The sequence below is a fragment of the Dipodomys merriami genome, unplaced genomic scaffold (assembly GCF_024711535.1).
Source record: "Dipodomys merriami isolate MVZ:Mamm:240054 unplaced genomic scaffold, mDipMer1.0.p SCAF_21, whole genome shotgun sequence".
Classification (NCBI taxonomy): Eukaryota; Metazoa; Chordata; class Mammalia; order Rodentia; family Heteromyidae; genus Dipodomys; species Dipodomys merriami.
In genome coordinates, this window is record NW_027203493.1 from 2214455 (window position 1) to 2228041 (window position 13587).

At 45.8% G+C, this 13587-nt stretch overlaps 1 protein-coding gene across 4 annotated transcripts in view; it reads right to left on the minus strand.

The window, feature by feature from the left end:
• The window catches only part of Stx3 (syntaxin 3), a 46903-nt gene that overhangs the window by 30044 nt on the left and 3272 nt on the right, over positions 1-13587 (minus strand). For all 4 annotated transcript variants that reach the window (XM_070032245.1, XM_070032246.1, XM_070032247.1 and 1 more), the window contains exon 2: positions 649-732. In XM_070032245.1, coding sequence (XP_069888346.1) covers positions 649-732 — 84 coding nt within the window. The remainder of the gene's footprint in view (positions 1-648; positions 733-13587) is intronic.

Consider the following 13587-nt stretch of genomic DNA (forward strand, 5'->3'; position numbering starts at 1 on the left):
CTGGTTTCATCTGCATTTCTGTTACCACTACAGTGTCAAAGGGACTATGAAATGCTTTGAAGCAATAAGTTTGATTTATCTGAATCACAAGTCTAAAGATGGAATGGGGTTTTTGTTGTTTTGGTTTTTTGGATTTTTACTCCTGGCTGTGACACTAGATTAATGCTACATTTAAACTATGTCCTTTAAGGGAAAAAAAATCATTAAAATGTTAGCTTAAGACTTTAAAAGTATATCTTCTCTGGGACCACACCTATAATCCTAGCTACTCAGGAGACCAAGGATCACAGATTGAAGCCACCTGGACCAGAAATGTCTGTGACAATCTTCTCTCCTATGACCTAGCAAAAAGCTGGAAGTGGAGGTGTGGCTCAGTGGCAGATAGCCCAGTACCAAAATGAATGAGTGAATGAATGGATATATATCTTCAGGTACTTCTAATTTACTTTAATCTACTTTAATCAGATAAAAGTTCAAATCCTCCCAAGAAATAAATAAAAAGAGAATTTCCCTGTAGCGGTTTATGACAGCCCAGTAAAAACCGTGTCTGTCCTTCCTTGGAAAGATCTGAGGTTTTCTGCTCTTACTCAGGAAGCTGTGTTTGTTTCCTCGTGTTCCTTCAGAAAACAATCAAGGAAGGCTGCCCACCTCAGAGAAGAACTCATCCATGAAAGCCGTGTTGTCAATGGCGATCTCCACCTCATCTGCGTCATCGTCCTGCGTCAGCTGCTTCTGTAAGAGACAAAGGAGCGGGGAGAGAATTCAAAACACAATCAGCAGCCACCTTAAGTGATGACCCTCTAAGCCCCAAGAGCTACCCTGGGCTTTCTGTATATAGTTTCCTTGAAAAGTCATGAGCAACTCTAAAACATATCGACCTCTGCTGTTGCAATCTCTGATACCAAAAGCCAAGCTTGACCACCTACTGAACTTTGTGCAAAAGTTGAGGAAGGAGAAAAAAAAATAGAATCAAGCAAGTTCCTAACCTCCGTGGGTCTGGGTTTCCTTAGCTGTTAAACACTGATAATATACTACCTTCTTAAGGGACGAAATGTGCAGGGCCTACCATACCATAAATGCTCAATAAATACCATAAATGCTCAATAATGTTATGAGTTTTGTTGTTTGCTTTTTGTTGTTGTTGTTGTTGTTATTCTGCTCTAAGTTTTTGCAGGGCTGGGGACTGAACCCAGGGCCTTGTACTTGTTAGGCACACACTCTGCCACGGAACTACATGCCTCAACCCAAATGTCATGTAGTCGTTGCTGGTGGCGGTGGTGGTGGTGGTTTATTTCTTTATCAATCTCTCCCCACACACTAACTCACTTTAGTTGAGAAATCTAACGTTTAGGGGTGGTTTACCAACTTAGCCCAAGTGGCATGCCTAAAATAGGAAGACGGGCAGACTCTAAGCCATCTACGGGACACGGCCCCTCCCTGTCCAACTGTACACCAGCTCCAAACACACTTCCTCCACAGCATGAGCTTCCGAACTTAAGATTTCCCCATTCTTTTGACTAAGCCCTCCCTCCCACCCACCCACCCCCCCCCCCCCCCCCCCCCCCGCGCGGGCAGCCAATTACAAAGGAAACAGTGCTGTTTTCTCCCTGTAAGACAGCTCAAGTTAAAGGAACCTCACACCAAGGCCCCAGCAACCTCTGAGGACAGAAGTTTTCTCAACCTCACTCACACCTTCCTCCACAAAAATCACACACACACACACACACACACACACACCTAACTACAGGAAATGATCTGTTCCCACCCAGCAACAGGACCTCCACTGTTCCTACATTCTTCCTGATGGCTCTCCCTAGATGCCGGCTGCCATGGAGATTTCAAAGCAGAGAGAGACTTGGCAGGAGGGGGGGGGGGGGGGGGAGGGAGAATGGGAAGAGAAATGCTTTTGCCACAATTCAATGGCCTGTGGCCACCTATACCCAAGATACATTGCTCTCACAACTCCACAGACAGGGGAGCCATGAGGGCCCTGTCACCTCCCCTAGGGCCATCCCCACAAATCTCAGAGCCAGGAGTTACTGGGAGCCACCATGGGTGGGAAGTCTCCAGCATCTCATTCTCCCACTTGTCTGAGCAATCAGCATCTCAAACTTAATAGAGCTGGATCTGAAGACCCTGTTACCCCCTCCACAATCATCTGATTTGTGTCCCTCTGCTCCCTGAAGTGATTTAATGACAGCTCCCCTTCTAGGATTAAAACCCAAAGCCTGACAGTCACAAGCCCCCCCCCACACACACACACACTCCAGCCCCACCCACTTTCCTTCCACTGAAATTCCTCCCACTTCCTACACTATCTTTCATTCCAGGTCACTACTGTCATACAAGTCCTTCGGCCTGAAAGGCATTTGTCCAACTGGCAATTTTTTACTTAGTCTTTAAAAATTCAGCTCAGATATGGGGGAGCAGGGGATGAGGAAAGGGGTGATACTGATCAAGATGCACTGTATTCATCAATCGACATGAGTTGAAACCCCTTGGGACCACAACTTAAAAATCATTTTTAAGCTAATAAATAAAATAATAATCCTAGCTACTCAGGAGGCTGAGATCTGTAGATCATGGTTCAAAGCCAGCCCAGACAGGAAAGTCTGTGAGAATCTTTTAACTCCAATAAATTAATCAGAAAAAGTCAGAAATGGCACTGTAGTGGTAGAGCACTAGACTTGAGCACAAAGATGCTCGGGGACAGCACCTGGCCCAGAGTTCAAGGCCCAGGACCAACTAACTAACTGAATATAATAATAATAATAATAATAATAATAATAATAATAATAATAATAAATTCAGCTCAGTCCTGTAGCCCTCACCTGATCCATACCTTCCCCTTACAAAATTCAAAACCTCCTAAATCCCCCTGTGCTTTATATAGACCTTCTATAAGAACCATTGCAACTATTACTTATCCCTGTATTTAGCAATCTCTCCTCATTGACTCTAAACTCCTGAGGGTACTTAGCAATCTCTCCTCATTGACTCTAAACTTCTGAGGGTTTGGGGTTGCCTTATGTATCTGTATCTGTCAGAGTTGTCTGTCTGTCTGTCTGTCTGCACAGGGCATTTTTTTTCTCTGCAGACTACCCCTAGCCTTCTCCACATGATCATCAGGACCTGATTGTGAGAGAAGTGTATCATGAATGGCTGTCCCCAGCAGAGCTGCCCACCCCAACATCTGCGGCCCCCCTCTCCTCTTCCCCCCACCTCCCCCCACCCCCTGTGCTGCTCTGAGACAGCCCCTGGCTTATGGCAGGTTCTCCAGTACTTGTTCGATGAGCTGAACTGCAGTCTTCTAATACAGTTCTTGTGTTCACTGGACCAGGATCTGTCATTTCCCCTGCACTGCACATGTCAGGATTTAATTTACATCACATTTCCGGACATATCTAACCGAAATCAAACCAACTCCAACCAAATGAATACCTTTCACAGAGACCTGCAAACTGGATCCACCTGTTGGTTTCTACAATGAGACACGCAATGGTCCAACCTGGTCCAGCATCAGCACGCGCCTCAGAATTCCATTGCCCAAACCTCTGTTATCCTCACTAGAAAATAGGAACTGACTTCCTCTCAGGCAGGCTGGGTAAAAAGCTGTTCTTCAGAGGTCATCTGAATACCCACACTGAGGGAGAGAGCCCAGGTACACGTGTGTACACCACACACACACACACACACACACAAAAAAAAAAAATCATCCACAGGACAGGACTCCAGCAAGCCCAGCTGTGAAGGAAATGAGAGGAGGCTACATCATGGGTGGATTACAGAAGTGTGTGGAAACTGGAAATGACTGTGTCCTCAAGTGTGACAGGGCAGCCATCATGAGGGCTTTCCCCCATCATGAGATCAGTTTTGAGACCTCCCCAGAATTTGTACAGGGATCCCCTCCTTCCAAGCTGATCACCTGTGGGCTTTGAACAAGCAATCTGGTCTACTTTCTGTGGGAAAAAAAAAATAGCAATGGACTGGGAGAAAGAGAAGCCTGGGTCACCCACAGCTACTCTAACACATTCCCTGGCTCTGAGAGATCAATCAAGTACCACACCTGTCTGATATTTTTACCTACTCATGGATTTAATTCCACTGACAGAATTTTACTACCTGACTTTTACAACAACAGAGAAGTCCCCTCCTTTAAAAAAAAAAAAAGTGCCTCCTCTTCCAATAAAATAAATTTGATTTACTCTGTTAAAATAAGTGAATACCTGCTCTTAGCAGGGTGCTACTGGCTCACACCTGGAATCCTCGCTACTCAGGTAACTGTGATCAGAGCAGCACTATGTGAAGTCAGCCTGGGCAAGAAAAGTCTGTGAGACTCATGCGATTCTTATCTCCAGTTAACCACCAAAAAGCTGGAAATGGAGCTATGGCTCAAAGTGGTAGAATGCTAGCCTTGGACACAAAATCTCAGAGACAACACTGAGGTCATGAGTTCAAACCCCAGGACCGGCACAAATAAATAAATGTCCTCTTAAAATAATAATAAACACATAGAGATACACAGGCATATACCAGGACTATTACATGAATTAAACAAGATAATACTGTAAAGGTTCTCCAGCAATGTCAAACGTAAGAGCAGAACTCCATGAAGTTAACTATACACAAGATGGAATCACCACATCAATTTCCCCACAGCTTTCACCTGGACCTAAGCAAGGTGAAGGGGTCGGGGAGACCGCACAGGGGACTCACAGAGCTGACTGAGGTCTTGAAACTTTCACCACTAAATTACCTTACTACAAGATGAAAGCATGGCCTCTGCCCAAATAACCTGTTATTGATACAGGTGGGACTAGCACTCAGGTCCTAGATTGAGATCTTCCTATTCATAGTTATCTACACACACCCATAACCATAAAGTACACCAAACTAATGTATACCATCACAAGCTACCTGGGATGGATGACCCCCAAACTCGACAGCCTTCCCTGCAGAGGGGAGCCCACCAAATCCCAAGGCAGGGCTCCCTTCCCTTCTAACGCAAGTGGCTCTCTGGCACATCTAGGGTTCTGGGGGACCTTCGGGGCAAGGAAAGTACATGGCTCCCTTTCTCCTCAGCCCACTGGGCTGGGCCTGGCTGACTAGGGAACTTGGACATCATCTCCCCTCTCCAACATCATACAGATGCCACATTTCAGAGACAACAGCCAGGGTGATAACCTCCTCTCTGGACCCAGTGGGAAGAGATCGTGGGTCCAGAATTTAATCTCAAGCAGTTGAAGCTACTATGGTTCTCACTGCTGTCTTTCTGTCAAGAACTTTCTCTATCCTCCTTAGTCTATCTAACTGCAAGAGTTCTTTACTAACTCAGATCATTAATAAATGTATATGCCACCTACAGAACCCCAACTAGGTAACAACCTGCTTCCTCATACACCAAGGGCAAGAAATCCTGTCTAGGTTCTGTGGCTGAGAAACGGGAGGCCAGAAGAACTAGACGCTGTTCCAAGTCTCCCAGCTATGGAGCCAGGGCTCAGGCACAGGTCAGCAGTCCTAAGTCCATCTTAGTATACTGTGCCCCGCTCAAGGTCTACCACTAAGAACAGTGAGGAAGTAGCAACCTGGCCCTACAGAAATTGCCCCAGCTGTAAGGTCTTGTGGAGCTTAGGGATAACACGACACAAGTCTTAGTTAAACGATAGTTTTTCTCACCAAGGAAGAAGCTTGGCTTTCTACCTGTGGCCTGAGAAAACCCCGGGATATCCCCCAAATGTGCCTCAGAAACCACGTAGGGAAATCGGGGAGGAAAAGCGAGAAGATGGGGGGGGGGGGGGACTCTTGGGCTTCTCCTCTTTAGTCTGCACATTAGCTGCTTTAAGTTCTGAGAGAGAAGTGGGAGGGAGAAAAGGAGGAAGAGAAGAGGGAGGAAAAGAGGGGGGGAAAGGGGGAGGACCCAACCACTGAAATAGAAAAATAGACATCTTCTAAGAGGTGAGACATATAGAAGAACCAGTAGAAGACAAAGGACACGTGGTCTTTACTGTCCACATTACATCAAGGAAGGACTATGTATCAGCTGGTGGATCAGAGCCCTCTAGACAAGTACAGGTGAGCACACATTCTCTTGTCTTCTCCCTACACACGCTGCCCGTCAGCAGCTTTTCTAGTCCCTCCTCTTGAATGGAAAAGAAACGAAGGAAGTGGTGCTGTGGCTGAAGTGGTAAAGCACTCGCCTTGAGCTGAAGAGCTGAGGGACAGAGCTGGGGGGGGGGGGGGTGCCCAGAATTCAAGCCCCATGACCAACAGAACAAACAAAAAAAAACAAAAAGCAAACACACAAAGAAGAGAGGCAGAAATTCTGTGTGACCGCGGGGGCTCTCAGAGGGCGCACCTCTAGTTATTTCAGCGAATGCAGCAACATCTATTGAGTCGTGTTGGATTCATCTACATGCGTGAAGGAAAAAGCTGGTGTAAAGGTGAAAGGATTACTGCTGACCTCCTGCACAAAATCCCCAGCTCTGTCACTTGGTTGCTGGGTATCGGTGATGTTGTTTTTCTTTTTGGTTTTTGGTGTGTGTGTGGGGGGGGGGGGGTAATACGGGGTTTTGAACTCAGAGCCCATACTTACTTATTAAGCAGTTACTCCACCACTTGAGCTGTACCTCAGCCCTCTTGACTCTTCAGTCATTCTTGATTTAGGGTCTTGCTCTTGCCCAAGACCACCAGCCACAGACCACAACCCTCCCCTCTGTACCTCCCCCATAGCTAAGATTTCAGGCACCATCATGTCAGCTTGTCTGGTAAGATGGCAGGAGAGGGTGGGAGTGGTTGTCTGCACTGACTCCACCTCCTGAGTAGTCGGGATTATAGGTGTGCACTATTACTCTGTTCAAGGATGTAACCTTGAGCAAAACCCTTCACTCCTTCCTGGGTATGACATAACCAGGATAATCTCAGAAAACCATGGTGGAGACAAAATTAGCTATCACCCATGAAATGTTCAGAGCAAGGTTGGGTACCACTAATGCCACGGCGGGTCATCTGAAGCAGAGAATGGGGCCTTGTCTTCTCTACAGTTTCTGCTGAAGATGAGACTCAAATGCCAGCCAGTTCTTAGAAGGTGACAGCGAGTGATTGCGGAAGAGGAAAATCCACAGTGGCTGTAATTTACCAATTATTTAATTGTTGTTGTTGTTGTTGCTGCTGTGCCAGTATTTGGGCTTCACACTCAAGGCCTGGTGCCCTTGCTCAGCTTTTTCTGCACAAGGCTGGTGCTCTACTACTTGAGCCACACTTCCACTTCTGGCTTTTTGCTAGTCATTTGGACATAAGAGTCTCGAATTTGTCCAGGCTGGCTTTGAACCACAATCCTCAAACCTCAGCCTTCTGAGTAACTAGGAATAAAAGCATGTGCCACCAGTGCTTGGCTTACATCATTCTTTTTTTTTTTTTTTTTTTTTGTCGTGGGGCTTGAGCTCTGGGCCTGGGTGCTGTCCTTGTGCTCTTCAGCTCAAGGCAAGTGCTCTACCCATTGAGCCACAGCACCACTTCTGGTTTTCTAGCGGTTTATTGGAGATAAGAGTCTCACGAACTTTCCTGCCCGGGCTGGCTTTGAACCGTGATCCTCAGATCTCAGTCTCCTGAGTAGCTAGGATTACAGGCATGAGCCACCGGCTCACTTCATTCATTTTTAAGACTTTAATTTTTCAGGTACATGAACTTACAGAATAAAGCTGCTGGATTCTATTTCTGCTATTATCCTCACCAATTTTGAAATTTGCTACCCTCATGACTCATTATCCTTCACTTCTAAATAGTTTGTCATTCTGCTTCAATTTAATGTTAAGCTAAGAGTTCATTAGAAAGGCATTTATTATATTTCCAACCTGGACAAATGGCAGGGGGAGAGGAGGGGATGACTATGATCACTTTGTTAATCTGTGTTGATACCAGTCCCTCTCAGGAAACATATGACTTGTGTCATGTAGAATTTGACACTTGTTTCATGTCTTAATATAGGGTCAATTTTTCTTAACCTTCTTTGTGTGTTTCTAAAGAACTCACATTATGTGTAATGGACACTACCATCACTTGGTCTGACTTCTTAAAACCTGGACTAGGACCAGCCTAGAAACAGTGAACATTCTCAAGGAAGAAAAGCAGCAGAAGCTGGTAAAAGAGGGGAGAGGAGGGCGAATGGTAGCTATCGACACAAATGGGAAATCTGTGTTTAATTCTTCCGAAGTTACCCAGCTAAAAAGGAACAAAGCCAGTTCTGGACACATTCATTAGGTCCATCCAAGGTTCACTACAATATTAACTCTGGCAGTGATCTAGAAGTCTTGTGGCCAACATCCATACCTTTTCCACCTCAGTACGAGGCTCCATGAAGAATAACAGATTCGCAGGCACTGAGTTCAAGCCCCATGACCAATAACAAGGAAAAAAAAAAAAGAGTAACAGATTCGTGTTCATTCATTCATCCAACACTACTTATGGAACATCTAATGTTTATCTGGCAATCATGGGGGGGGGGGAGAGAGAGAGAGAGAGAGAGAGAGGAGAATATGAGCAAACAGCACCACCCAGCTGACCAGAATCTCACTGTCTCAGACGGAAGACAGATAAGACTATTACACCATCACATGATGACTGACGACTGCATTTAATATAAGCAGTTATACATGAAGAAAAGGACAGGGTGCCCACAATCACCTGGCTGCAAGGTAGGGCCTGAGAGGAGGGACCCATCAGAGAATGCTGATAGTGGTGACTCGGGGGAAAATGTTAAAGACTCGGTGGAATCCAAGGAAACCTACAGAAAGGCTGTTCTAGGTACACCACACCCTTTTCCTGCTTTCTCGCTCATCCGGGAGCCATTCAAGGAAATTAAAATAATCCCTTCTTCTTCCTCCTGGACAGCTCAGCTTCCCCATACAGACCTTCAGCCCAGCCTTCTACATTCTCTTTCTGACTTCTCCCTCCTCCTTTTCTTCAGTCTCACACCTCCTACAACTTCCTAACAGGGTCTTAATCCTTCCTGAGCCCTCCCCAGATCCTTCCTTTCCACCTGCCCTACTACCCCCTTTCCCAACATGATCCTTCTAGAATACTCAAGTCATAGTTAGAACAAATAGCATCCACTGAGGTGACGGAAACATCAGGATTCTCTATATTATCTTCGCAGTTTTTCTGTAAATCTAAAAGACTATTGGGGAAAAAAAAGAAAAAATAATTGCAAAAGAAGAAAGAAAAGAAAACCAGATAGCTGACATGCTCAGACTGTACATGCTCCACTAATCTCTTCAGGTGGGGGCTGAATTTCACTAGGTCTCCACACAGACACTGGGGCACGTTGCCATGGAAACAGCCAAATGCCAGAACTCAAGCTGACCTCACAGGGAAGACAGAGGCAGGAGAAACAAGTGGATGAGAGCCCCGTCTAACCCCAGCTGGAGAGCAGGCTCCTCAGGGATTATAGAATCTACCGGTAAACACATGGGCAGAATAACCCCATTCATCCACCATATGGCTGGATTTTAGGCTAGGAAAGACCCAAGAGAGAATGCGCCATGCATGGTCTCTGCTTACTTCCAGAGCCCTAGACCTGACAAGGTAAACAGCTTCTGCAATACCATATGGCTCTTTTTACATAACAATAGAAAGAATTTGCGCAGCCCCGGTCAGTGTAGCCAGCCCAACCTGAGGGGAAGAGCAGGATTTTGCAAGGAGAGAAGAAAATGAGGTGTTTGGATTTTCACTGAGGTATCCACACACACCCTTGTGTTGTTCTGGTGAGACCCAACCCTCCATATCACCTTGGGTTTCCATAAAGGTAGGAGACTAGGAACTCATCCATCCTGGGAGACAGATAGGTAGGTACCTTCTGGTCTATACACCAGTGAATGCAGAGATTCCCTGAGTGAATATTTCATGTCAGGGAACATTTTTCACCAAATCCGCAGCGAGTGGGGTGAGAAAATAAGTCAAGACAAATAGTAAGAGGTAAGGACCAAGCTGTTATAAACCAGCCAACAAAACCAATGTGTAATCCACAGGGGAACAAGAGGAATATCGTTATCTGCCACTGTATCAGGGACAATGCAGTGGACAGTACAGGATGATGGTCCAATGAGGCAAGTATTCAATTTTTTGGTTTATTGTTTTTATGCTTATTTTTGGCCAGTCCTAGGGCTTGAACTCAGGGCCTGGGAGCTGTCCCTGAGGCTCTTTGTGCTCAAGATTAGTGCTCTACCACTTGAGCCACAAGTCCACTTCTGGCTTTTTCTGAGTAGTTTATTGGAGGTAAGAGTCTCAAGGACTTTCCTGCCCCAGCTGGTTTTGAACTGTGATCCTCAGATCTTAGCCTCCTGAGGAGCTAGGATTACAGGTGTGAGCTACTAGTGTCCAACTAAGGATTCAATTCTTGGTCCCACCACTTCCCAGCTGGAAATAAATCTGATCCCTGTACTCCCTCATCTGTAAAATGAGATGAAACATTACATTATCTAGGATCTTGTAGGGTTGAAAGGTGTAGAGGAAAGATAGGTTAAGAACCAAACAATAGTCCAACAGCAAGCTATTCAATACATGGCCATCTTATTGTAGATTATTGGGTGACAAGAATTAGAATCACCAATCTTAAACATAACAGACATGGAAGGCAAAGAATCCAACTCCTAATAACAAAGTAAAATGGAAGCTAATGTAGATCCCACTCAGTGGAAATTTTGCATTACAATTCAGTCTGTCAGTTTGCCAGTACAATGCATCTTGGTCAGTCTGTCAGTTTGCAAGTACCATGCATCTTGGTCCACATCACCCCTTTCATCATTCTCCCCTCTGGGAGGGGGAAATTTTAAACCTTCTGACAATAGAAAAGTGTTGCAAAGCAACATACAGTCAATGCAAGCTGCAGGATTAGAAGGAGACTATTTCCAGGCACAGTTGAAGGAAATGAACTTTTCAATGTGTGTAAGAATTCTGGCAAAAGCCAGGGAAGAAGCTAGATGGAAGAGAAAAGAGTATAAACAAGCCTCTCCCCCTGGGCTCCTGCCAGTCCCCCAACCTCCCCCACTGCTCGCTGGAATAAAAATAAAATTAATCCCCTTCTTTCATCCAGGCGTTTCTCTCTGGCCTCCAGCTGATGAGTCTATAATCCCTACTCAATCCCTATCACTCTCCTCTCCTTTCCTGTTCTCAGCTTCCTGTCTGCTCACAGCAAAACAGATCTCCCAGGAGAGGAACCATCCCAGATACACAGAGAGGACAGGAAGAAGGAATCCTGACTAGTAAGGAATCTCAATGGGGTTGACCCATAGCACCTGGTAATGCAATAGGGGCTCAGGGAACACCAAGTTAAATTTTAAAAGGGGAAAGCACAGCTCCTCATTTCTCATGGGTTATAGTATAACACTAACCTGAGGATCTCTGATCCCTTGGAAATCCTCAACTTCTAGTGGGCAAGAAGGACAGGAAACTCCATGTTAGGAAACAGCAAACACAAAACAGCACCAAGACGACAAAAAAACTGAGTCTGGCCTTTAAAGCCCCAGGTGGTTAGTTGATTTCATGCATGTCTCCCTAACTGGTGCTGTTCTGGGAGTTCCAGTACATACCACTCATTTCTAGCCCTCCGAAGATCCTTCTAGTATATCCTCTCCAATGCAGTGCGAAGTCCTTGATTGCTGTTCCATACATCACTGGCTTTTCCATTATCAGTATCTATCTCTGATTTATTTTTTGATCCGCTTTTTATGAAATCTATCTCTGTGTTTCCCCATAGGGCTATCTTTTAAGACTAGCACTTTATATCATCATCTTCCCTAACATCATATGGCAAATACAGGTCAAAAAGTTCTAATCATGGTGGTTAGAGCAGAACTTGTATTTCTCTATATGCCCCCAATAACGGTCTTGAGTAGATAGAACCCTTATCAGTGTGTACAGACAGCACTTGGTGATGAAGAGAGTGGTTGGAAAAATCTAGGATTCTTGCCTTTCTTCCTAAGGGACTCCATGCATCTGAAGAGAGACCTGAGCTCAGGCATTATTTCTGCTAGGAATTCCATCCATCTCCCATTCTCGAAGAGGTTGGCCAACAAGGTGTGCCTAGCCTTGCTTCCATCATAAGGATGGTCTATCTGTTTATGTGTGCCTGCCCACCTGACCATCTACTTCCTAAAGGACAAAAACAAGTGTAAATGACCACTACTATTCCTCCATACCTATTGCAGGAGGCAGTACATAGTAGGTAGTCAGCAAACACTTGTTGAATGGAAAACAGGTCCAAGCAAAAGTTCCCTGAACCAAGCATTTTCCAGACTCAGCCGTTTCAGAGTTCAGCTCCAGGGAAATCAAGAAGGAAACAGCAGAGAACGGCAGGGTGGAGGCGCACATTCCTCACCACCTGCTGCTAGATCAGCTGGGAAGCAGCCCCCAGTGGGAGCCCCTCTCTAGCAGCGGGGCTAGCCTAGAGATAAGATAGATCAGGTCATGTGACTTCAAAGCTCTGTCCTTCCGTGTCCAGCTGGCCAAGTGCAGAGAACTCATACTTGCTGTACTTCGTGATTGTTCATAGCTTACCTCATCACTCTCGCACGACAAGGTGCAATTCTGAGCTCCTAGGCCTCATGGATTCCAAAGGCTTCGGACAGACTCATAAACAATGAATCATCTTGAAGAAGCAAACATAGTCAGGGTTCACAGAGGCCTTCCAAGAGATGATCAAATTTCTACAGCCAAGTTGGACATCCCAGCAAGCTCCTTGCCTGTCTCCAACCAGCCTGCTCCTTCTGTGAGCAACTCTTGACTACTCGAAAATGCTTCTGTGGCCTGGCACCAGTGGCTCACACCTACAATCCTAACAATTCAGGAGGCTGAGATCTGAGGATTGAAGTTGGAAGCCAGCCCTGGAAGTAAAGGCCATGAGACTTTTTCATCTCGAATTAACCAGCGAAAGGCTGGAAATGGAGATGTGCCTCAAGTGGTAGAATCACGGTCTTGAGGAGAAAAGCTAAGGGACTGCACCCAGGCCCACCACTCACGGCACAATAAGAGGAAGAAGAAAATGCTTTCTTACAAGTTCCTACCCATCAGCCTCCTCTCCTCCCCATCTTTCCCCTGTATCTACCTACCCAGAGAAAAACTAATCTCACTCTAGACATCTGCTGGCTATCTGATGGCAGTTATCACCTCCCCTCCCCTGGGGTTGAGAGAGTGTTTCCACAGACTTTGGACGGATTGTCCTGGCTAACCAATACCTGCAATGGCTAACTTGAATCAGAGGGAGAAGATGGTGTGCCTGATTGCAGGGCAGGCGATTCCTGGGGTAAGAGATAGGTAAGGGATAGAACAGGTAAACCGCCCACCAAAATCCACACAAACTGTAACATGCTTCACAGAAAACCATTGAGAATGCCAGTAAGGGTTTCTGAGATCTGCCCCAAATCCTACTTTTACAACGGATTCATCGAGAGGCAACAGAAGCAACAAAAGGAACATCGTGATGAAGCTGGCAGGGCCACAATCAGGGGCTCTAAAACCTGCAGCCCAGTTCCCTCTGCTCTGCTCTGCTAGGCCATACTTCTCCTAGCCCATACTGTGCCTACAGCGTCCACCCCC